This window comes from Phytophthora parasitica, assembly GCF_000247585.1.
Source record: "Phytophthora parasitica INRA-310 unplaced genomic scaffold supercont2.2, whole genome shotgun sequence".
Taxonomy (NCBI): domain Eukaryota; phylum Oomycota; class Peronosporomycetes; order Peronosporales; family Peronosporaceae; genus Phytophthora; species Phytophthora nicotianae.
This window is the reverse complement of record NW_008648988.1, coordinates 2,563,732-2,585,326: the sequence shown is the minus strand read 5'-3', so window position 1 is coordinate 2,585,326 and position 21,595 is coordinate 2,563,732. Positions and strand designations below refer to the sequence as shown.

General features: G+C 52.9%; 11 protein-coding genes across 17 annotated transcripts; 6 read left to right on the top strand and 5 right to left on the bottom strand.

The window, feature by feature from the left end:
- Positions 1-555: 555 nt before the first annotated feature.
- Positions 556-3,094, bottom strand: PPTG_02883 (hypothetical protein). 4 transcript variants are annotated; one of them, XM_008894199.1, is made up of 4 exons: positions 2,307-3,094; positions 1,434-2,245; positions 1,155-1,369; positions 556-1,084 (listed from the first exon to the last, which is right to left on the bottom strand). In XM_008894199.1, exons 1-3 carry the CDS (start codon positions 2,583-2,585, stop codon positions 1,213-1,215), a joined length of 1,248 nt encoding a protein of 415 aa, XP_008892447.1. In that variant the 5' UTR covers positions 2,586-3,094; the 3' UTR covers positions 556-1,084; positions 1,155-1,212. The 4 variants fall into 4 exon arrangements, with proteins under 4 accessions (XP_008892447.1, XP_008892446.1, XP_008892445.1 ...); XM_008894198.1 differs by having other exon boundaries at positions 1,155-2,245; XM_008894197.1 differs by having other exon boundaries at positions 556-1,369.
- On the top strand, positions 746-883 carry PPTG_20982 (hypothetical protein; the record flags this gene model as incomplete). Its single annotated transcript, XM_008894415.1, has 1 exon — positions 746-883. The coding sequence occupies one exon, from the start codon at positions 746-748 to the stop codon at positions 881-883; it is 138 nt and encodes a 45-aa protein (XP_008892663.1).
- A 43-nt stretch (positions 3,095-3,137) lies between the features above and the next one.
- PPTG_02882 (hypothetical protein) lies at positions 3,138-4,608 on the top strand. Its single transcript, XM_008894196.1, has 2 exons — positions 3,138-3,440; positions 3,509-4,608. The coding sequence occupies exons 1-2, from the start codon at positions 3,324-3,326 to the stop codon at positions 4,508-4,510; spliced, it is 1,119 nt and encodes a 372-aa protein (XP_008892444.1). The 5' UTR covers positions 3,138-3,323; the 3' UTR covers positions 4,511-4,608.
- PPTG_02881 (hypothetical protein) lies at positions 4,073-5,961 on the bottom strand. 4 transcript variants are annotated; one of them, XM_008894194.1, is made up of 3 exons: positions 5,739-5,961; positions 4,571-5,668; positions 4,073-4,475 (listed from the first exon to the last, which is right to left on the bottom strand). In XM_008894194.1, the coding sequence occupies exons 1-2, from the start codon at positions 5,892-5,894 to the stop codon at positions 4,619-4,621; spliced, it is 1,206 nt and encodes a 401-aa protein (XP_008892442.1). In that variant the 5' UTR covers positions 5,895-5,961; the 3' UTR covers positions 4,073-4,475; positions 4,571-4,618. The 4 variants fall into 4 exon arrangements, with proteins under 4 accessions (XP_008892442.1, XP_008892441.1, XP_008892443.1 ...); XM_008894193.1 differs by having other exon boundaries at positions 5,774-5,961; XM_008894195.1 differs by having other exon boundaries at positions 4,571-5,961.
- A 1,582-nt stretch (positions 5,962-7,543) lies between these two features.
- Positions 7,544-9,032, top strand: PPTG_02880 (hypothetical protein). Its single transcript, XM_008894191.1, has one exon. The coding sequence runs from the start codon at positions 7,797-7,799 to the stop codon at positions 8,757-8,759; it is 963 nt and encodes a 320-aa protein (XP_008892439.1). The 5' UTR covers positions 7,544-7,796; the 3' UTR covers positions 8,760-9,032.
- Positions 9,033-10,164: 1,132 nt separating this feature from the next.
- On the top strand, positions 10,165-11,681 carry PPTG_02879 (hypothetical protein; the record flags this gene model as incomplete). Its single annotated transcript, XM_008894190.1, has 2 exons — positions 10,165-10,530; positions 10,623-11,681. The coding sequence occupies 2 exons, from the start codon at positions 10,165-10,167 to the stop codon at positions 11,679-11,681; spliced, it is 1,425 nt and encodes a 474-aa protein (XP_008892438.1).
- A 460-nt stretch (positions 11,682-12,141) lies between these two features.
- Positions 12,142-13,470, top strand: PPTG_02878 (hypothetical protein; the record flags this gene model as incomplete). Its single annotated transcript, XM_008894189.1, has 3 exons — positions 12,142-12,231; positions 12,294-13,222; positions 13,308-13,470. The coding sequence occupies 3 exons, from the start codon at positions 12,142-12,144 to the stop codon at positions 13,468-13,470; spliced, it is 1,182 nt and encodes a 393-aa protein (XP_008892437.1).
- Positions 13,180-14,933, bottom strand: PPTG_02877 (hypothetical protein). Its single transcript, XM_008894188.1, has 2 exons — positions 14,888-14,933; positions 13,180-14,824 (listed from the first exon to the last, which is right to left on the bottom strand). Exon 2 carries the CDS (start codon positions 14,619-14,621, stop codon positions 13,626-13,628), a length of 996 nt encoding a protein of 331 aa, XP_008892436.1. The 5' UTR covers positions 14,622-14,824; positions 14,888-14,933; the 3' UTR covers positions 13,180-13,625.
- Positions 14,934-14,948: 15 nt separating this feature from the next.
- PPTG_02875 (hypothetical protein) lies at positions 14,949-18,393 on the top strand. Its single transcript, XM_008894186.1, has 2 exons — positions 14,949-15,172; positions 15,260-18,393. The coding sequence occupies exon 2, from the start codon at positions 16,678-16,680 to the stop codon at positions 18,196-18,198; it is 1,521 nt and encodes a 506-aa protein (XP_008892434.1). The 5' UTR covers positions 14,949-15,172; positions 15,260-16,677; the 3' UTR covers positions 18,199-18,393.
- On the bottom strand, positions 15,036-16,345 carry PPTG_02876 (hypothetical protein). The gene has a single exon (XM_008894187.1). The coding sequence runs from the start codon at positions 16,248-16,250 to the stop codon at positions 15,234-15,236; it is 1,017 nt and encodes a 338-aa protein (XP_008892435.1). The 5' UTR covers positions 16,251-16,345; the 3' UTR covers positions 15,036-15,233.
- On the bottom strand, positions 18,220-20,342 carry PPTG_02874 (glycerol kinase). Its single transcript, XM_008894185.1, has one exon. It carries the CDS (start codon positions 20,127-20,129, stop codon positions 18,471-18,473), a length of 1,659 nt encoding a protein of 552 aa, XP_008892433.1. The 5' UTR covers positions 20,130-20,342; the 3' UTR covers positions 18,220-18,470.
- Between the last annotated feature and the right edge of the window lie 1,253 nt (positions 20,343-21,595).

The window sequence follows — 21,595 nt, the reverse complement described above, 5'->3', positions numbered from 1 at the left end:
GCCAAAAGACGACCACTTCCCAGCGAAAGACGAACTGAATAAACTCAGCTATTCAGAAGTACGATATGGCGCGCAGGGCAGGCGAAACACTACCGATAGTCACTTCGCAGTGCTTTTCGATTAGCTCAAAGTGAACCCGTGGAGATGGAGACAACAATGGACAATGGTGTTAACCTTAAACGGATGAATTTTTCGAGTTTCAGCAAAATGGTCCAGCCGATTTCGTTTTGCGGGTCACTCAATGGTGATCTGCGCTTCAACCGACTCACCTCGAAGTCTTCGGATAGTGATCAAGTACCTGTGTTCGTATAGACTCTGGACACCAACGCTATCATCTTGACTGCATTGGCGCCGGTCTTGCCTGGCGTAGGCGAATATTTCTGGCAAAAGAGAATGTTTCCTTCATCGATAAGCTGCACCAGGCGACAGCAGAAGAGCTTCTTCCAGTGAGTGGTAAAGACTCGCCAGGTTTGCCTGAAGTCAGCATGGGTGACTTCATCTTTCGGATGCCGATGTGAAGCGTTTCTCAGTTCAGCACAGACACACGAGTCTGTTCTCGACTCAAAACCGAAGCTATCGATTTCCGGGTGTGGAGAGTACCAGACACAGCTGATGCTCAACGTTTTCAGGATATCACGCAACCCAATCAATTGAATATTGCTATCTCTGAGCACTTAGAGTAATAGCGATCGCTATGCTTCCATTGCCACTGAAGTCGCCAGTACATGTATTCGCACTTGACGACATGATCGATCTTGTTGAGAAGGGATTCATCTTAGCTCTTGGTCCAGTGGGGCCATTCCCGCATGAAGACCCCGCATCGCGTGCTATCGTTCAGGATTGTCTTCATCTTCAAGGCGACCAGGCTCAAATTCATCGATGAACGCATAACACAGCATCGATCGAGCTGAAGAATCCGTGTAGAGGGCATCGAAGCCACTCAGCAGAAACCGGGATTCCTCAACAGAGACCGAGCTGACTGAGCAAGTTTAACTTCGACGGTGCGAAATGAACCAAACGTAATTGAATTGCTCATTTCGAGTGACACCTTCCTGCAGCAGCCCCGCTAAATCCTTGGGCACTTCTGTCTCACGCAAAAACTACTTCAGAATTACTAGTAATAGTAGTAGTAGTATTCCTTAACCATTTCGCACCACCTGCAGGCTACACGCCTCTGACTCGGTCGTTGGGTTGGTGTCAAGCTGGTAGCCGCTACGTCGCTCGAAACCGCGGGCCAAAGACAGCCATCTCCCACCGAAGTGCCAGTTGAACGCACTCGACCATCCAGAAGTAGGAGCTCTGGCGAAGCGCAGGCGTGATCCCGCCGATGGTCACCTCGCAGTCCTGTCCGCGCTGCTCGAATTGAATCCTGCAATGTTCATTAGTCAAAACACTTCGCTTGAGGCTACGCTGAGTCGATCAGAGAGACGTACCAAGTCAACGTCTCCAGCCAGATCTCACGTCTGCGGTCTGTAGCTCCCGATCGAAGCAAATCTTGCACTTCCACACTCCCACGTCGCAGTCCACGAGTGATGATGAGGTGGCCAGTCCCAGTGAAGACTCGAGTCACCAAAGCCATCGTACTTGCTGAAGGAATGTCCGTCTTCTCGGACAAGACACGCGAGGCAGCGTGGTCGTAGCAGAAGAGAACATTATCATCGTCCACGCGTTGTACGAGTCGACAGCGGACATTCATGATCGGTGCGAACAACTTCTCTGTCCGAAACGGGTCCAAGAAGACTTCCCACGTCTGATTAAAGACGAAGCGAGCCGACTTGCCTCGGATCAGCTTGGATTTCCAGTTGTGGAAGTCCGACCGCTCAGTCAGACGCTTCTCGTTCCAGCCACAGATCTCTCGTGCTCGATTCATGCTCTTCACGACGCCATAGCTCGGCATTATGACATCGAGCGACCTTCTCAGCTCTCTCCGACAGTCGAGAGGTGTGAGTGGTTTGAGGACGAGGAAGTACGATGAGTTTGCTAGATACAGTTTGTGCTCGTTATTGAGCATTTGCTGCAGGTTAGTGGCCAAGGCCGTGGCTCGGTGGAATTGTTTGCGGAGCTGAGCGTTCTCGACCAGCAGCTCGTTCTTCTCCTGGGAGAGATTAATAAGCTGCTGCTCCTTCTCGTTCTGTAACGCTAAGGAAGTACCACCTTGTTGCTTTTGTAGAGCCTGGCCGCGTTCGTAGTCTTCGAGTATCTTGGTCAGCTGCTGTACTTCCGCTTGGAGTTTTGGGATTCTCTCCTGTAGAAGTGAGCAATTGTCAGCGCCGACTTAAAAGGGACCTTCTTGACGGTATACACACCTTTTTTCTAAGGTACTTGTTCCTGTCTTTCAGTCGATTGGCCTCGCGTTTTCGCTCCTCTTTCGACTGAGGAGTGACGGCTGCTGAGTTGCCATCGTCATCAAGAAGTTCGATGCCGGGCTTGGCGTTACTTGTATCGTTATTCTCATTCAGTAGCTGCTCGCTATCTGCCGGAAATGTGTCGACGAAGGCCAGGATATCACTGAGGAGGGTATCGTCGCTGGCCGGCGCGCTAGGAACTGGCATGGACAAAGGCTTAAACTCTGGTGACTGATGCATTTCTGAACGTCCGAGCGAAAGTGAAAGTGGCGAGATGGGCTACATCTGACTGGCGACTGTGTTGTAAAAATCGGGAAACTCCGTTGAAGTGTAAACAGAGTCGGATGCTGTATCAGTGATCCGTGCGCGGCGATATTATAATGTCACTGCGCACTGCATTGACGGCAATGCCATGTAGGACTCGAAAGCACCGGGTGAAGGTGTTGGCGAGAAACTGAGGTGGAAACACTTGAGACGTTTACTGGACAGGCAGCACGTTGAGTTCTCGGAAGCGTTAATTATCTGTCCCTGCCGCTCGATAATATCGGGGATATTGCACACTTCCTTCCACGTCCTTGTTGAAGATGACATGGAAAGCACGACAAGGAAGTCATGCAGCTCAACACAAGTCATTACCTTTTGATCACGCCTTCGCACTGCCGAGCTCTGCACTTGCTGAACCTCTCAAGATTGGATTGTACTCCCACGTAATCTACACAAGTACGAGGATTATACATGTATCGTGGACGGCATCGCATGTAATGTGCTGCATGTAAGCAACCGTGCTGCTGATCCTGTCGTCACGCGTTTTGTCTGCCGCTATCACGCCAACATCCACCGTCAACAGCTATCGTCATATTTCAGAGATTAATTGAGCTGTAGTCTCATATTTCAACTTGAATGTTTCGTTAAAAAAAACTACCGTCAAATTTGCATTGTCGTTGCAAGAAGTTCAGACTCGACTGTCTTGTGTGGCAAATGGAGCCCGACACGCCGCCAACCGCAGCGATCGCGGCCGTCACAGCTGCCAAGCTGTCGGAGCGCAAGCGCCTTAAGCACCGGGAATACGTCAAGAAATCGTACAAGAAGAAACTCGTAGGCCGTGTGTTTGCAGATTGAAAACTTATATTTGCCATATTTGCTGATCGAGGCGTTTGTGGTAGACAACGCTCGAGAATCTCCGACGTGAGCTGGACGTGCTGGATAAGCAATACGCGGCCCTGCTGATATCGGGAAGCGGAAACAGCCAACAGAGCGATAAGGACAGCTCCACTGGACCTCAGACACCAACGATGCAAAAGTACCTACAGGCCACGGAGCTTAAGAAAGTGTATCAGCAAGAGAATGGTCGACTGTACCAGCTCAATGCGTATCACATGAAAATCGAGAGCCGTATGGGTCAGTTGCTGGACGCCTATGAGGCAGCCAAAGTACCGCTGCCTGGAATCTCCACGGCTCGCCAGTACCGTATTCGCCCCCTACCGACTCCAGCCTACACTAAGGTTATCAATGATGCAACAAACGACGTACTGCGCTTCGCTCGTAGTCCGGAGAAACTCAGCACTGGTGCTCGTGTATTGGGGTGGATGGATCAACGTGAGGTTCACGAACACACCCTCAAGTTTGCCTTACAGAAGGAGTTTGGTCTCTCCCCTCGAGACTTGCTACAACGGAGCTGGGAAATATTCTCTAATCCAGACGAGTTCTCGAAAATTTACGGCTCTGCTTTGGATGTCCGGTTCCATGCACTACAGCATATCGACGCTGATACGATACTCTTTTACCGGCACATTACTACACCAGCAGACAGCACCCGAGTAGTCAAAACAGTCTTCTTGCTTGCCAGGAGACAGATTGAAGAGGGTTATCTGCTTCTCTTTCGGTCTATCGATAAGGATCTTGTGCACTTCGAAGAGGTGGACGTCGGCGGCGTACCAGAAGTCCATGTTGACGCCACTACAGCGCTCGAGTTGGCATCGTCCGAGATGTGGATCGAAAAGTACATTTGGGTTTTATTTTATAACGTACCGAAGGAACCCAAGAAGTGTCTGTTTCACTTTGGCGGGACTGCCACCACCACTCTCTGGCTACGCGAAGTCCTGTTCATTGCGGTTCGATGGGAGAGCATGGCTGTAGGTTCACAGTTCACACTCACAGCAGAGTGAGCGGGATCTTGTGAGTTTTTGTATTTTTGCGAGTGCAGTAGGCAAGCAAACAGTACCTACCTAAATATTAAATACTGACGCGTTGAATTCATCTCGTTTAGTTTTGGGTTAACTGTGCAAGGTAACGAGGGGCCCCATCGTTCGACTTTCCCAGCGGAGAGCCATGAGCAGTACCTCCATCATCCAGAACTTGGCGTTGTCTGCTGAAAAATGTTTCATCTCACCACCAAAGTGGAAATCCACACCAGATCCATCGCTTCGGCTCTCAAACGACGTCCATGCAAACATATCGAGCCAAACAACTCGCGGTTCTGGTACTCTCGAAGTCCGCTTGCCTTCATTTTTAGGACTAACAACCCCAGTAAATCTGAACTTTTCATGATCCAGTGCGCGATAAATCGTCATCAACCCATCTTCAGTCTCGAAACGGGACATTAACAACAAGGTCTTCATGATTGCATTTTGTCCAGGTCGCTGCAGCTCACGGCAGAAGACGCGGTTGTCCTCGTTTACCGTTTGGATGTCGTGCAGGTTGGAGGTCATCCCTCTTGAATGGAGAGCTTTGTATGAACTTTCCTTGGTCATAACAGCCCACCCGCGATCAGAGATTTCTTGCACCGTACGTCCAGGAAAGAACTTGCAAATGCAATACTGCAGTTTTTCTCCTTCGAGACGATAGCGGTGTGTCCAGCCCAGCACCTCCGCATTGGACGTGTAGAGATCTCGACTTGTCCGAAAGCTACATACCTCTGCGTATGCCGCTCGAATGACTTCGTAGCATGCGTCAGCAGTAACGGGCTTCATCTTCAGACTGGCAGGCGAATTTGAACTCGATTCGGGTTCCTGTCTAGGTTCCTCTTGACTTCGACCTTGCTCGTCCCGTTCAGACTGACGCTCACGCTCTTGTGCCACACTTGCAGCAGCCAGCTTCTTGTGGAACGTCAGGTGTTGACTATGCATGCGTCGCAGTGTTGCGTTCGCTTTCAATTGCTTTTCCTTTTCGCGTGTAGCTTGCACATATCTTTCGTGAAGAAGCCGCACTGAAGCTGTAGGACCTCCCAGCGTCGCCACTGGAGGTCGAGACTGCACGTAACGCAACAGCACCGAGTGCTGCGTGGCCAGCGTGTATTCCTGCCGCCTCAGCTCCTCCAGAACTTCCTGCATATCATTTGAATTTAACGAGGTGTTAAAAATTACATCTCCGCGCATGAACGCGAACAAATCGCACCAGCTTCTGGTAGTACTGGCGCTTGACTAGCTCACGGTGCTTGCGCTTGCGTGCCGCCTCCATCGATTCAGTGCCAGAAGTGGGGGAGGACGACACGCTATCCGTCATCTTGGGACTCCGAACAGCGGTACTTTGTCGCGGTGAACGTGACGCCATGAAGGACAGTTTTACTTAAACGGAGAGTGTTGTAAATCAACCGTGAACTGGTACCATACTTTGTTTGGTATAAATGAATCGGAATGATAGCCATGTACGGATGCTTGCGAGACAAAATCTACCGCTAGCGCTGAATAAAATGTTAAGCTGATCAAGGCCATACACATAATGCATCTGCGAGTGATACCTTCTTCTGTACATAGTTGCAGTCTGATCAACCTAGCATTTTAGCTGTAAGAACAGATCTAGCGATGGTATATGAATTAATGTAGTATGTTGGAAGCTTGAACACCATTTATGACTTGAAAGTATGGCAGCTTGGACAGCTTAAGCTCATATCCATCCAATTTATGTTTTGGCGAAAAGCATCCATACCAAAGGGTTGCTTGTGCTGCTGTTAGAGTGATGATCAAGAGTGATGTGCTTCAAGTTGAAGTTCATCCATATTCGCGAATCTTGCAAATTATCACAGCCTCGCTGAGAATCATTTTGTTTATCTTGCACGTTGGCTTGCAACTCCGATTTCTGCGATCGTCCACGGCTCAGCAAGTCCTGAATGGCTCATTTTGTTACTAGATGTAACGTATCGTAGGATCAACACGGATCAATAGGAATTCTCAACGAAAGTGATGATCGGGAATCAGTCAGACCTTGTAAAACGAGTCATAACAATCTTCACAGACCCCGAAACGGCAGATGAATCGACAGGTTCAGTGTCGTTCGGTACTGAGCTCGCTGCATGCGGACGGCAGCGTATTATATGAATAATTTGCGACACCAGGATGTACGGCCAAGGTTAACGGATCAAACGGAGCACCACGTTCGCAATATGAACTTACCGATGTATGCGATCTTCGTAACGACACTGTAAATTATAACGTTACTGAATACAAAATTTGTATCCGGTTGGATTAATATAATGAGCTAACCTATAGTTCACATTGTAGAAAAAACCGATAAAAAGTATTTGCCTCGTGCGGGTCCCTCCCACAATATTGTCATCGACAACCACAATTGAGGCAGTGCTTGTCAGCACGACCGTACTTTCACATTAATTCCCTAGAAGGTTCGTATGCTGCAAGATGAAGAGAATGCAGATATCAGGGAATGTGAAGGCGAGAGCCACCGGATTTCTTGTATCGAGCTAGTACAAGTCGGTACAAGCGCATCGAGAACACTTCGTGGTGAAGTGTGCTGGCTACTGCTAAGCGAATAAAGTCGCCATTGGCGGCATTGCACTTGGCCACTCCGTCGTAGTAATGCGGCTTTCCTCGCTCCACATTCGATATTCGATGTTGGCGAGCTTGTCTTTGCCGGTCGTGCCGTCGCCGCTCGCTCGCTAGTTTTTGAGCGCAAGCCAAGAATGAGTCACGGCCGCCGCTTTTGCTCGAAAAAAGAGCATCGCGAAAGTTCTAAAGCTCGCATCTCACATGCGCCAGTGACTCGGATTTGAAGGTGCAACAAGCTGCTGGACGCATTGGCCTCTTTTCGCCGCGTCGGCCACGAATGAATGCACACGAACTCGGCGATGACCATACTGCCCGTCCCTGTGTGGGAGAATATAGTGCTGTAGTGCACCCTACGCCACGTGGACGATATCCCACGCGAATAAGAAGCAAAGCCCAACTCTCACTGAAAAGTGCCCAACTTTCATCAAAAAGGACCCCAACTCTCCGGCCCCCGACTGGCGTTGAAGTGGCCGGCGAGCGAATCACGCCGTCTGGCGTGCGATACGATACGATTGAGGAGCAACGTCTGACAGGCGCGAACGCGCAGAGCAAGTGGATATATCCGACATACTTTGGAGGCGTTGCGACTTCTAGGATCAAGCCTTTATGCACTTGACCACTCCTTCCACCGAAGCGGACCCGCCACTTGCGCAGGCACAGATCCATTTCCGCCATGGTGCTGGACGATACTCCGAAGAAGCTGAAGCTGGCAGCTCGTCATCGGAGGCTGCAAAGTTCCCAGCGGAGACTTTGGGGCGAGCAAGAGCGGGTCGCCATTGCAAACCGTCCAGCAGTTGTTCCGAACTGTGTCACTCTTGGACTTGTTGCGCGCATAGCGAGGCGCAGAATCTTATTCTCTACAGTACAGCGAGGCGTGTTAACCTTCGAATGTTGCAATAATGGTCAGCATGCTCGCGGCCTCTTCTTCCAATTGCATTGTTTCCTTCCCTGCGATCGGCTTCACCGTCGGCGGTATCATGGCGCGGCCTTCGAGCGGAGAGAATTCATTCCTGGATTCACTCGCTACAGCAACAATCGTCTTCAACCTGCCCGTCTCGAGGCCGGACCCACACTAGCAACCATTACAACCGCCATCGCCACCACAACGTACTCCATGCCGAGCATGCCGCCGTCCGTGCAACCGCTCTCCATTTCGCTCGACTTTTTCGACATGGCCGACATGAACGCGGAGCATCACACGCCACTGTCCTCGGCCTCCTCCTCCTCTTCGTCGGAGCTCAGCAAGCCCAGTCCCTGTCGGAAGCTCAAGAAGCGCAGTAGCCCCAAAGTTCTCTCGACCAAGCGGCTCTCGAACGAGGAGAAGCAAGCCAAGAATCGACTCTTTGTCAAGCGCTGCTACTACAAGAAGCGCGAGGCGCTCAAGAATCTACGCGAGGAGGTGGCCCAGCTCGAGGGCGAATTCGCCACCGTGCTTCAGCACTGGCAGGAGCGCAACGAACACTCCGCCGAGGCCTTCCGCGACGGCAAGCGCCACATCACACCACAGGATTTGTACGCTGAGCTCACGATCGTGCGGAGTTCGCTGGTTGAGGAGCAGCAGCGACTAAATCTGCGCCTCGCGGACCGCCACCTCTTCCGTCAGCGTCTGCAGCAGCTCTACGAGCCCACGCGATGAGCGCAGGTTGGTCGACCAGCAGTTTTTCACAAGCCCCATCATGTTTGTATCGAGCGTCTCCCGGAGAGCAACGCTGTTTTTGTCTTGGAGCAAAATCTACCTCGTGTTGTACCCTGCATGCCGCCCCCATCCGGTCAAGCAGGCGGGATCCGCTTACTATTTAACGAGAGAGAGGAGGTTGAGTCCGATAGCCGTCGACTCACCATTTAAGAAATCAATCGATGCCGTCGGCTTTGTAGCTGAATATACATGCACCTCTTTTCACGTTTCACAGTTTGATTGCCTTGTCATAGGAATTGTCACTTGAGCTCCACGCAGATGTATCTTTCTCGCTATTCGCAACAAGCCATTCTACATGAAGTTCTAGCGTTAATCAACGAGCATAGCATTCACCGAGATGCCAAGTAGGTGAGTCTACACATGCGAAAACACCGTCGTCTCGGAAGCTGTCGTGAGCCACCTCTGGCTAATTAGACGCTTTGTTCTACCTGCTTGAAGGTGTAGCGTATATGGCGCGATCAGATCTGGAGCAAACGATAGTCCAGACGACAAAGTAGCTCCAAGCGAGATAGGAGGCCTTCAGCCCGTGAACAGCGGAAGTCCGACGATCACCCCGGCAGAGGAGGACGCCGCTGAAGAAGATGCTGAGCGCACAACCGTTGTGACAACGGGAGGAGCTCGTGTACCGGTAGGGTTCTACAATAGAACGGGCGAGATTCGCACAGCACACACTCGATCCCCAGCTGGCATCCGTTTACCATGATGTTGGTCGCCAACTTGGCGCGTTTCTCGGCGACCTCGCTGGTGCACACAAACCAGACAGCGCAGACGGGTGTCTTTGCAAGTCCAAAGCTCCGCTGGCCCGGGCCGTCCGTGCTTTTGCGGAGCAGGATCGGCGTCCACCGGACTGGAGGACGGCGCGCGTGAGTCCAGGCTCCCGATCATGTGCTTTGCTGCGTGCAGCGAGAATCAGGCTGCTTGGGGCGTCGCCGTCCACCCAGCTGCAGCTGGTGTTGCTCATAACTTTTCATAAATTCTTTTCTTAGTACAAAATACCCGAGCCGTTCTGTCATGCCACAGTAAGTCCACTACATGTATCCTGGGGTGTGACCGCCTCCAGCTGGGGGTAAACCCCGCAGCGCGAAGAATCTCCTTCGAGGAGGTGATGGCAGAAACATGCTGCTCATTTCACCAATTGCCCTGCACAAGTTGATTCAAATATCTTTCCAGGGGGAGATAAAGCGATGTGCAGGCCATATGATTGGATGATATTCACTACAAAGCATTTGGTCAAAATAAAAGTGTGCCAAAAAACGGGTGCAACTTGTTTTATTCCCTTGTCACCTATTCCTCTCGCATAAGTTAAACTACACGACAGCAAGAGAATCGGTGGGAACGCAGCACCATGAAGACGATGGAGAGCGATATGGCGGCGCTGGAGCTGGACATCGAAGCTGCGTTCGAGCCCAAGGTGGAGATCGGAGGCGGAAACTCGTCCTCCTCAGAGGAGGTCTCATCGTCGTCAGAGCAGATGCCGCTGGCACCGCCGCCTCTCAGCACCATCGACGACGACGACGATATCACGAGTCAACTGCTGAGCATGTTGGCCGAGGAGATGTCCCAAAAGAAGCGCAAGCGCAACCTCAAGACCGCTGGCCCCAGCACTACGGGCATCCGTCACCGCAAGGCATTGGCGCTGGCCTCTCCTGCTGACGATCTCAAACGCGAGAAGAACCGCGATTCGGTCAAGCGCTCATACTACCGCAAGATTGTACGATACTGACGCTGCTAGTCTGCACCCGTTACAGTGTATGAGCCCTAACAACGTTCTACCACCGTTGTGGATGACTATTTTTTTTGTAGGAGACGCTGGGGGAGCTAAGAGCACACACCGAGTATTTGCGGGAGCAGTACAACAGACTGCTGGCCCAGTGGGAAGACAAGACGGAAAGAGAGAAGGCGGAGACGGCCAAGGACCCGTCCAGCCTCATGAAGAGATACCTGGAGCTCTCGAGACTACGCGACCGACTTTGGATGGAGAACACACAGCTTCACGAACAATTCGAAGATCGCGAGAAGATCTCGTTCCGTTTCCAGAGACTCTTTGATGTGAACTATCAGCTCATGGACCACTCTATCGCCGCACCAATTGAGGATGACAACCAGGACCGTCCTGTGCAGACGCCTATGCTTATTATGGACGAAATGTCTTTCGAGAGCTTCAATAAATTTGCGCAGGACGCACAGCGCACATTCGAGGCGTTTGTTGCCAGTCGTCACCACATGATCACGACGGACACGGCACTCGGCTGGACGTGCTCTCACGTGGCCAAGGACAACTCCTTCGGCTACTACTTTGAGAAGAATTTCGGTCACAGCTCCTACACGAGCGCCTCTGAAGTAGCACGCACAGCATGGCAGACGCTCACGTCGCCCGAGCGTCACTCGAAGCTATACGCGCCAGCGCTGCACACACGCTTCCATATCATGCAGCAGTTCGACAATAACAGCTACGTGCTGTACCGCACAATGGAGAAGGAAGGTGAGGACTCGATCACCACAGCGCTCATCATCATGACGCGAATCCCTCACCCGAACGACTCGGGCTGCCTCATTATCTGCAAAGGCCTGCGCCGCGAGGAGCACACACTCCACGTCGAGTTCAGGGATGCTATCGCACTGCAGAAGAAGAAGGAGTGGCGGCAGTCCATGTACTGGATCAACATCGAGGAGATGCCCGTGGACGACAATAACAAGAGCGAGGAGGTATGCGTGGAGAACCAGAAGAAGAAGCTTAAAGTCGTGCACGGTGGCATTATGAACAACATGGGCGACCGCAGCCGCTCCTTCTGGCTGTTCGAGAACCTCCAGATCGCCCTGCGCTGGGAGCAGAACCTCGGTCTGGGCGAGCCGCTTAGCTAGAGCAGCTAGGCGAAGACAGAGCTTTGCTCACTCATCACCGATTGCGCCTCTCCAGATGAACGGGTGATAGCGCCCCGAGCCAGGCAGCACCACCGTACATTGCACCATATCCAGTCTCAAAGACATTAAGCGTCGGTGCTTCACGCATTCAGGCCCCCACTGCTCATGCAGAGATGTCCATCACGGCGTGTCATTTTCCGCTGTGGAAAGCTGGAGCTGAAATTCAAGTGATATTATTTTTGTGGGTACCCTTGACACGGGGTTGACGATATTTCACTATTCAACTGCAATGTTAGATACTTAACGTATCAATTCGTTTTCAGCCCGTATGTTTTCATAAAGGTCCTGCTCCGATATTCAACCACTTCGTCCAACTATGTGCCCTGGTTCACGTGTCGCCGACAGTCGGCGGCAGTGCTGTTCGTTCGTCCTTGCAGTGATCTCCATCCCATAAGTAACTATGGTGGCGTCCGAGCAACTGTCGCCCCAGGAGCTGCACCGACGCGAGCGCAACCGAAGCAAAGTGCGCCGGAGCTATTACCGCAAAATTGTACGTGGTCTGAGTGGCAGCAGAGTGATAGACGCGCTGTGCGTTGACTAATTATTATCTAGTTCAATCTGAATGAGCTGCGAGCGCAAGTGGAGACCCTCGAAGACGAATACGAGCGGCTGCTGCTGGCGCAGGAGCGCAGAGCGGCTTTCCACGCGGCACAGGCCTTCAGTGAGACGTTGAACGAGTCCGACACGCAGTCGCTGTTGGACATGACGTTGGAGCCTTTGGAGGAGCTTGAATCTCTCGGTGAGTTGGAGACCGTCGAACCACTGCCACTGGTAGCGGCGGACGAGCCTCCTGCTAGTCGAGAGAAGCGGCTGTTACAGCTGGCACGTGTGCGGAAAACGCTGTACGAAGAGAATGAGTCGCTGCGAGACCGAGAAATGACCTTCGCCAAGGCTTACGGAAGTCTTCAACACCTCATGGATGTTCACGCTGAAGACGATGACGAGAACAACACCATGTCGAAGCGCACACAGCTCATGGTCTGGAGGAAATTCAAAATTAACGAATGCCTCGAGATCAACCGCGTCGCGTACGGCCGAATAATGGCGGACATCGAGAAACAGCGCCATAAACCGCACAAAGGGACAACTTTCGGCTGGACGGACCGGAGGAGACTCGATGACGGCGTCATGAGCTACTGTTTCTCCAAGTTATTTGCCAATCGATCGTCCGCAGAGCTGGCTGAGAATACGTGGCAGCTCGCCACAGACATGAAGAGCACGAGCCGCTTCTTCTCCGTGTTCCTGAACGTGGACGTGCACATCGTGCAACATGTTGACATGAACAACGTCGTGTGTATGCGCACCGTGAACCAGGCGGATCACGATGTGGTGCTGAAAAGCCTCTATTTACTCACCCGCTTCGAAACGGAGAAGGGAATCATTATACTCGTACATGGACTGGATCCCTCGCGACTCGAGGACGATTTCACTACACTCGCGATGGTGGGGAAGGCTGAGATGTGGCAGGACGACTTTCGCTGGTAAGATGACGGGCATATTTCGCTGGTGGTATTTGATTGTATGTTGTAGTGAATGGCTATTGACTTTTTTTTATTTGCCACTTAGGATACTGCTGGAAGACGAAGAGGGTGGGTGTCGTATGTCCTATGGAGGGTCAGTGTTGGTAGAACATCCATGGGAGCAGTTTTGGCTCTGCGAAGTGTTGTTGTTGACGTTGCGCTGGGAGAGTTCTGTCGTCGCGCCACTCTTCTCGCTACGGTGCAATTAACACCGACGAGCTGCTCAGACGTACTTGTAGTTGTAAGGAAGGAACATCTGTGCTGTACATACATCTCACTTCTCCAGTTATTATGATCAACCATGCAGAGGATTTTATCGCATTAGCGCTCCACCATTATGGCGGCACTAGCTACTTCTAGTCGCCTACATGGGCTTGATACCCATGGAAGAACGCAGTTCCTCATACACCATCAGTGAAATGATGGTGTGCGGGCCAAGGCGGAACCAGTTCGGTAACCAGCCTTTAAAAAAGCCGCGGATACCTTCAGTGCGCACCACTTGCATGAAAGCGCGACCAAGGACGTTGGCTCCTCCACTCTTAGCTTCATTCTGGATCTGAGTCTTCATCACATCCATAGGTGACGACGCGGTGGCTGCCATTAATCCGGCAAACATGCTCGAGATCATATGCACCGTCATACCTTCCTCCAGCGACGTCTGCGTCAGGAGGGTGTGCTTCATGTGATCATAACTGGGCAGTTGCGCTGCTGTTAGAGCCATCGCACGGAACGTTGTGGCAGTAACACCACGGTAGAAGCCCTCAACAAGACCCTCCTGTGTGTAGATCTGACGGCACGCAAAGGTGAAGCTGTTGTTGTAGCGAGTACCAGAGCGATCCGCCTGCATACGGACTTTGACGAGATCCATGGGGTTTACGAGTGCACTTCCAATACCGCCAGTCGCGGCGCCTGCCAACAGCTTAACGTACAGCGGAGACGTGGCACGCTCGTCCGCCGAGACGTGAAAGATATTGTTTTCAAAAGTTTCCTTGACTACGTCGTACATGCCAAAGCGAATACCCGAGTAGATGAACTCGCGCAGTAATGACGGCTGCCAACCCTTTGCCCAGCCGGCGAAGCCCTCCTCATTCCAAATTGTCTTAAGACCATGGCCAAAGCCTAGATATCGCGTCGGAGCAGTACTACCAGCAGCCGTCACGGGCTCCAGTGCCTGTAGCTGCAGCCGCACCTTGACAACGTCGATAGGGTTGGTCACGGCCGTCGCAAAGGTATTGGCGATACCGCCCAGCAGAATCTTGACACCGACGCTCTGCTGCCAGTCGATTTCGTGCTGGACGGCAGCTAGCTGCGCAAGCTTGGTATTCTCGCGGCGCCCGAGAGGTGTGTTCGACGTGGACATGACCGCACTACTGCTGGATGGTCTTGGAGGTCAAACGAAGACTGCTGGATGCCCGGCAGTGCCGGAAAGGTATGCTGCGGCGAGCGTGCGCTCACTGTTAGTTTGTTGGTGACGTCTGACTATCTTCACCCAACACGGTCTCGGCTTGTCTCGACTTGTGTTTAGCACTTATTCGCATTCGCATCACCTGGTAATAAGGATCTCTGTTTGCAAATAAATAAATTAGTTTCCTCCGATCTGGTCGTTAAAGCGAGGTCCTCCCTCACGCAGAGGTTGCTGCTTGGTGCAAGGTTGTGGGCGTATGACGCCGATTTGCAAACCGAAACAAGCAGCTTGGCCAAAACCAGGTGGATAACACTTTCCTACCACGTAGTATATTACTGGGGAAAGATTCGCCAACTCAGTAAAGCACATACAGATGAGTTCGTGACAGCGCCCAGAATTGAGATGTGAGTGACATCGTGTGATTACCTGCCCGTCGACGAACTTCACCACCACTTCACTCGTGACCGCCAAAAACAATATTTATCATCAACAAGCCGGGATAATTGGTGAGCATCGACATAGGCGAAGATTTTTTTTTTTGATAATACAGGCAGCTTATCGAATTCGTTAAACGGGCTTGATTCCCATCGCAGCACGCAGCTCCTCGTACGCCATGAGCGAGATGATGGTGTGCGGGCCAAGGCGAAACCAATTGGCTAGCCAGCCCTTGAAGAAACCCCGTGTACCCTCCGTCCGGAGCACGCCCATGAAGGCGCGGCCCAAGACGTTCCTGCCGCCGCCGAGTTTGGTCTCGTTCATGATCTGTGTCTTCATCACATCGAGAGGGGAGGACGCCGTTGCAGCAGTGAGGCCGGCGAACATGCTGCAGATCATGTGAACAGTTACGCCTTCCTCGAGCGGAGTGTGGTGCAGCAGAGTCTCCTTCATGTGGTCGTAGCTGGGTAGTTGCGCAGCGGTCAACACCATGGCGCGGAAAGTGGTGGGCGCGACCCCGCGGTAGAAACCCTGGATCAGCCCTTCATCCTGGTAGATTTTGCGGCATGCAAAGAGGAAGCTGTTGTTATAGCGTGTACCCATGCGATCCGCCTGCATGCGCACCTTCACAAGATCCATCGGGTTCACAAGGGCGCTGCCAATTGCCCCGGACGTTGCGCCTGACAGCAGTTTGATGTACAACGGGGTGCGTCTTTGCTCGGCGGGGGACGTATGGAATATCTGGTCTTCGTAGAACTCCTTCACCTGGTCGTACATGCCGAAGCGGATGCCCGAGTACGAGAACTCTCGGAGCAGCGAGGCTTTCCAGCCTTTGGCCAGGCCGTACCATCCTTCTTCCTGAACTATGGTCTTGAGGCCGTGCCCGAAGCCAAGGTACCGAGTCGGAGCAACAGTGCCTGCCGCAGCCGCCGCTGACGACGTGACGGCCGTTGGCTCCAGCGCCTGCAGCTGTAGTCGCACCTTGACGACATCAATGGGATTGGTCGCCGCTGCGGAAATGGTATTAGCGATGCCGCCCAATAGAATTTTGAGCCCCACGCTCTGCTGCCTCTGAATTACCCCCACGGCATGTAGATGTGCCAGATGAGCGTCGCTGTGGTGTTGCGGCGCGACGTTAGACGTGGACATGCTCGCTGGGTCGACTGTATGAGGACTTCGAAGCAAAACGGAGACTGAGAGCAGCTCGAAGCGCGGTGGCTTGCCGACGGTCGCTTGGAAGCGTGTCAAGAGACGTCGTTATTGGCATTGCCGCATCTTCTTATCGACGCCTGTGTTGAGTGTCATTCAAATACAGTGATGTCGTTAGCAGCAGTTGCAGAGATCACATCGGCTCTTAAACCGAGGAGAAGATGGGTACTTCAAGGTGATAGTTGAAGTTAAACCTCGACTAGCTACGTATTCGAGTGAATCGCAGGCTCTGGTTTTACAGCTCCGCAACGATACAGGTGATAGCACAAGACGATCGTGTCCACGTACAACCACTGGCCGGCAGGAACTATAAATAGTAGATAAATGCAAGCGGAGGCTTCACCGCTCGCAGCTTGGCATCAGAGTAATGTTGACTCATCTCCGACTGCAGCCCGAGGCTTCCAGCGCGGCAGCCCAGCATTTGAACCCACATGGCTCTGCAGACGCTGGCCACTTGCAAACACAAGCTGCTGCTACCAATGCGCAAGATGAAGGTGCGTCGTCGTGCTGCATCGGATGCTTTCGGCTGATGCCGCCGCCCCCGGAAACAATGCTTCAAGCACTGCCCGAGGGCTCTGACGACAGCGCTGACTCACCTGAACCCGAGCTACTGTGCGCATCTTGCATCCTTCGTTTAGCAGGTAAGAGCAACACCTCACTGGCGGTACATTCTGGTGGTGGTGGAAGTAGAGTGCTGTCGCCGCTGCCGAAGTTGAGCCTCCTCGTAAAAGCTGAGGCAAAGTGTCAGGATCAAATGCAGCTCTTGCGAAGTCAGCAAGAGGTTTTAAAGCAACAAAGGGAGAGTCTAGAGGCGGCCAAACGTGCAAAGGAGGAAGCGCTTGCTGCCGAGCGAGAGCTCGCTCGACAGCGACGGAAGCATTTCTTGATGATCCAAGAGCGACGCAAGCGGGACGAAGAGCTAAAGTTCCAGCAGCTCCAAGGTGACGAGCAAACGAGTCGCTCCGAGCAAGAAGGCAATGCCGGCAAGACCAAAAAGAAGCCGAATCCCCCAAAAGCAGCCCACAGACGAAAATCCGAGCCTACAGCCGAGCCGAGCGAAGAAAACTTGCCCCACCTCGCGACTCCAATGTCCAAGCACGATGAATCTCCTTATTCACACACCACCACTAGCAACGACAACGTCACCTCAGCGGAAGCTCGTACATCAAGCCTCTACGAACGACGGCAGCAAATGATGGCTTGCTACTCGCAGGATCTTTCCCCACTCGTCCATGGCCGCAAACCCAGGCGTTTACCCTTCCCCAAGCCTGTAGCTGCTGTCGTACCGAGCGGAATGATTAGGAGGAGACAAGCATCCGACAACAACGCTCATGCATCTGCAGTAGCGATAATCCATCGCAATAAGAACCAGCAGAAAGGTAAAAGTCCAGCATCAAAGGTTATGAAGCTGCGTCCTCTGGAAGAGGAGAAACAGTTTATCAAAACTAGACCCCAGCAGAGCAATCAGTTCGAAGACTTTCATGCACGAGGAAACCATGAAACACCCAACAAGCTGTCGTTGCAGTTCCCTCGGCGTCCTGCAGATCACTCGGCCCCATTAACAGCAGAGATCAGGCCCGTGTCATGGGCAAATGACCTGCTGCCACAGGATGACTCATTGGACGAAGTTGGCAGTTTGATCTTGTCTGCACCACTACACTCGGTGGCAGAAGCTCTCAATGACGACGGCTCGCAGTTCACCATGTTCCCGCTGCAGCACAAGCTCCCGATCCCCACCTTTCCTCCTTCGAAGCCGGAGTCACGGACCGAGGTGGTCACGAAGGTGCCGCGGTGGGAGTACTCGGCCGAGCGGCTCTCAAGTCTGCTGGAGAAATACAACGTATCCGTCTCGGCCGTCACGACTGCAACAAGTGCGCCAAAGCTTTGACCAGCTGGTATGTAAACAGCTGGCGAAGATTGTGACAAACTTCAACTTGGTAGTCGCACTATAAGTGCGTAAGATAAGACTCCCAAGAGCTTCATCATCGATGCATGTACGCAATGGAATTGCTACGTAGCTACCAAGGCCAGTTACTGTAACGATCCACACTCAACACACAGCTGAATACACCACCACTTGACATTGTTTGTTACAGCACTGCCTGCAAAACCTCTGCACTAGTCGCCTTATAATCTACTGCTTCGGGGGTCTGCTGCAATTCACTCCCGCTCCTCCCAGTTGAGCGTGCGCTCGACAGCCTTGTTCCACTGGTGGATGAAGTGGCCACGCGTGTCGGGCTCCATGTCCGGGTTCCAGGTGGCGCTCACCTGCCAGTTCTCGCGCAGCTCCTCGACTGTCTTCCAGAAGCCCACGGCAAGACCGGCGGCGTATGCAGCACCCAGGGCCGTCGTCTCCGCCACCACAGGGCGCACAACCGGCACGTTCAGCACGTCCGACTGGAACTGCATTAGCGTCTGGTTCACCACCATGCCGCCGTCCACCTTGAGCTTGGTCAGGTGCACGCCACTGTCGCCCTCCATGGCTGCCACAACCTCTTGCGTCTGGAATGCGGTGGCCTCCAGAGCAGCGCGGCAAATGTGTTCGCGCGTGGCGTACGAGGTCAGACCGACCATGACACCACGTGCATCGTCACGCCAGCGGGGTGCGAACAGACCGGAGAACGCAGGCACGAGGTATACGCCGCCGTTGTCCTTGACTTGCTTGGCGTACTCCTCGACCTCGGGTGCGCTATCAATCATCTTGAGGTTGTCACGCAGCCACTGCACGAGCGAGCCAGCGTACGAGATGGATCCCTCGAGGGCGTACACAGCCGGTTGATCGCCGATCTTGTAGCCCATGGTAGTGAGCAAGCCCTTGGTAGACGGCGTGGGCTTGGTGCCCGTGTTCATCATGAAGAAGCAGCCCGTGCCGTACGTGTTCTTGGCCTCGCCAGGTGAGAAGCAAGTCTGGCCGAAGAGGGCCGCCTGCTGGTCGCCCAGGTCGCCTGAAATGGGGATGCCGGGGATCACGCTGTTCTTGTGGCCCGACGCGTAGACCTCTGAGCTGGAGCGAATAGCAGGCAGCATAGACTTGGGGATCCTGAGGCACTTAAGAATGTCGTCATCCCACTGAAGCGTATCCAGGCGCATGAGGTTCGTGCGCGAAGCGTTGGTCACGTCGGTCACGTGCACGCCGCCATCGACGCCACCGCTGAGCTTCCAGATGAGCCACGTGTCCATATTGCCGAAAATGGCGTCGCCGGCCTCAGCCTTTTCACGTAGGCCAGGCACGTTCTCGAGAATCCACATGATCTTAACGGCCGAGAAGTAGGTGGCGATTGGCAAGCCCGTGACGTAGCGGAATCGGTCGGCACCCGTGCCCAGGAAGCCCTCGCCCTCGCCGTTCTTGAGACGGTGTACGATCTCCGTGGTACGCGTGTCGTGCCAGACGATGGCGTTGTAAAGCGGCTTGCCCGTGACACGGTCCCAGACGAGCGCCGTCTCGCGCTGGTTGGTGATGCCAATGGCCTGCAGCTGCGACAGCTCGATGCCGCCCTTGGCCAGCGCCTCGCGCACGCACGTTTCGACATTACGTGTGATCTCATCGGCATCGTGCTCGCACCAGCCCGGCTGCTGGTAGATCTGCTTGTGCTCCATTTGGTGCGTGGCTGCGATGTTGCCGCTGTGGTCGAACGCGATGAAGCGCGAGCTAGTGGTGCCCTGGTCGATAGCACCCACGAACGACGTTGCCGGAGCCATGGTAGAGAAGAAGGATGAAGGAGCGATTGGGGGCGGAGCGACTTGAGCCTCGCGAAGACACTTGAAAAGTGAGCAGGGCAGGCGGACGTGACCCCGGCGAGCAACAGCTTGCAGCCACATGGCGAATGATGCCTGTCAAAAGTGAGCGCAAGCGCTGACTATGTTTTCGTATGCATCCATGGGCTTTCTGACTGGGCAAAAACATGCCAAAATGGGATCAAAACCGAAAATGGTCCAGAATGCTTGCATTTTTCAAGCGCATGAAGCGAGCGCCAGGAGGCTGAAATCCCGTGGTAGTCGAGTGCAGATGTGAAAGCACGAGGAATGATGAATACAGAGGCCTGCAGGGTGCTTCTCGCCAGTGACGAGTCTCCCAAGCCAACAACACTCGCCGAGTTGAAGCTCGATGGCGTCTCGTCTACTGGTGTCGGGGTGGGGAGATTTCTTCTCACCAACATGCGAGACGTACACGTATCGATAGAGCAGCGCACTACAGTCATTGCCGTTGGTGCGGAAGGCCGTCGTGTAATTGCGTAGGGATCTACATGTAGACGATAAGCTCGCTCAGTGAGAATCTCAATTTAAGATCTTCGAGGGGGCACAAAATCTTTTCAAAATGGGTCTTTGGGCCCAACCACACAAGTGACACATGCACCGTGGTCGTTGAAGCAGCGAAAGGGAGATGGGCTCCCCAAATTCAAGATCGCCGAAAATGGCATCTTTTACAAAACAAGGTATGGCTGGAGCCCAATTGACTTATATTGTGAAAGTCATCTTCTGACTTTGCACCGTAAAATGACACAAACGCTGACAGTTTCATCAATTGGCTTGATTGCCTGACTGCGGAGCTCTTTGTTTGCCGTGTGTCAGTTGAACTGACACGCTTCACCCAAAAGTGCAAGAGAGTAAAGTCCACTTCCTACGAAGTCCTCGTCGGAGTTCTCATCGCTGATGCCCTACACCGTGCAGGCATTCACATTCGCGGCGCCGAGAGGGCAAAGGCGGCGCGGGCTCTGTTGCCCTACAGTCTGCGGAGTTGTCTTTGCTCTGGTAGTAGCTGGTGTGATTGGAGTCTCAATCCACAACCCAAGCGGATGGCAACATGGCAACAGAGGTTTGGTTTTGGGAGAACATTGTTCATGTACTCGGAGGCGAGTCGCGGTGTACTGTAGTTAAGTCTCGAGAAGTTGCCTACGATGCACTCGGATACCACGGCACACTGTGCAAGCACCACGCACCGGAACACAGCTAGATCAGCAAATATCACTATTTCCGACTGTCACGGAGCCAAGAAGGCGAAGTAATCCTATTCCAGAGTGGCAGTAAGGGCATGAAACACGCTTCGAGAAGATTTCACGACAGGGAGCTGGTAATTTCAGCAAGCAGCGTGGCAGGCCCTAACGAGGAGATCAAGTGCCAGAGTGAGGGGGCAGGGCTCCCGTTTATGGCATTGTCTATTCAATAATTTCTTATGAAATCATAAATATATTTATTTTAGATGAATCCTGAATGAAACTGATAATTTATTTGATTAACCAAAAATCTCTCATAATTGATCATAATTACCCCTTTAAAATTATGGAGCT

Excerpts from the sequence above, each read along its gene's own strand:
- PPTG_02883 (XM_008894197.1), bottom strand. The coding sequence starts at position 2,585 with ATGCATCAGTCACCAGAGTTTAAGCCTTTGTCCATGCCAGTTCCTAGC. Across the intron at positions 2,246-2,306 it reads ACAAGTACCTTAGAAAAAAG|GAGAGAATCCCAAAACTCCA; the intron begins GTGTGTATACCG and ends TCACTTCTACAG. Across the intron at positions 1,370-1,433 it reads TGGCTGGAGACGTTGACTTG|GATTCAATTCGAGCAGCGCG; the intron begins GTACGTCTCTCT and ends TGAACATTGCAG.
- PPTG_02882 (XM_008894196.1), top strand. The coding sequence starts at position 3,324 with ATGGAGCCCGACACGCCGCCAACCGCAGCGATCGCGGCCGTCACAGCT. Across the intron at positions 3,441-3,508 it reads AATCGTACAAGAAGAAACTC|ACAACGCTCGAGAATCTCCG; the intron begins GTAGGCCGTGTG and ends CGTTTGTGGTAG.
- PPTG_02881 (XM_008894192.1), bottom strand. The coding sequence starts at position 5,894 with ATGGCGTCACGTTCACCGCGACAAAGTACCGCTGTTCGGAGTCCCAAG. Across the intron at positions 5,669-5,738 it reads GCCAGTACTACCAGAAGCTG|GAAGTTCTGGAGGAGCTGAG; the intron begins GTGCGATTTGTT and ends AATGATATGCAG.
- PPTG_02880 (XM_008894191.1), top strand. The coding sequence starts at position 7,797 with ATGGTGCTGGACGATACTCCGAAGAAGCTGAAGCTGGCAGCTCGTCAT.
- PPTG_02877 (XM_008894188.1), bottom strand. The coding sequence starts at position 14,621 with ATGTCCACGTCGAACACACCTCTCGGGCGCCGCGAGAATACCAAGCTT.
- PPTG_02876 (XM_008894187.1), bottom strand. The coding sequence starts at position 16,250 with ATGTCCACGTCTAACGTCGCGCCGCAACACCACAGCGACGCTCATCTG.
- PPTG_02875 (XM_008894186.1), top strand. The coding sequence starts at position 16,678 with ATGTTGACTCATCTCCGACTGCAGCCCGAGGCTTCCAGCGCGGCAGCC.
- PPTG_02874 (XM_008894185.1), bottom strand. The coding sequence starts at position 20,129 with ATGTGGCTGCAAGCTGTTGCTCGCCGGGGTCACGTCCGCCTGCCCTGC.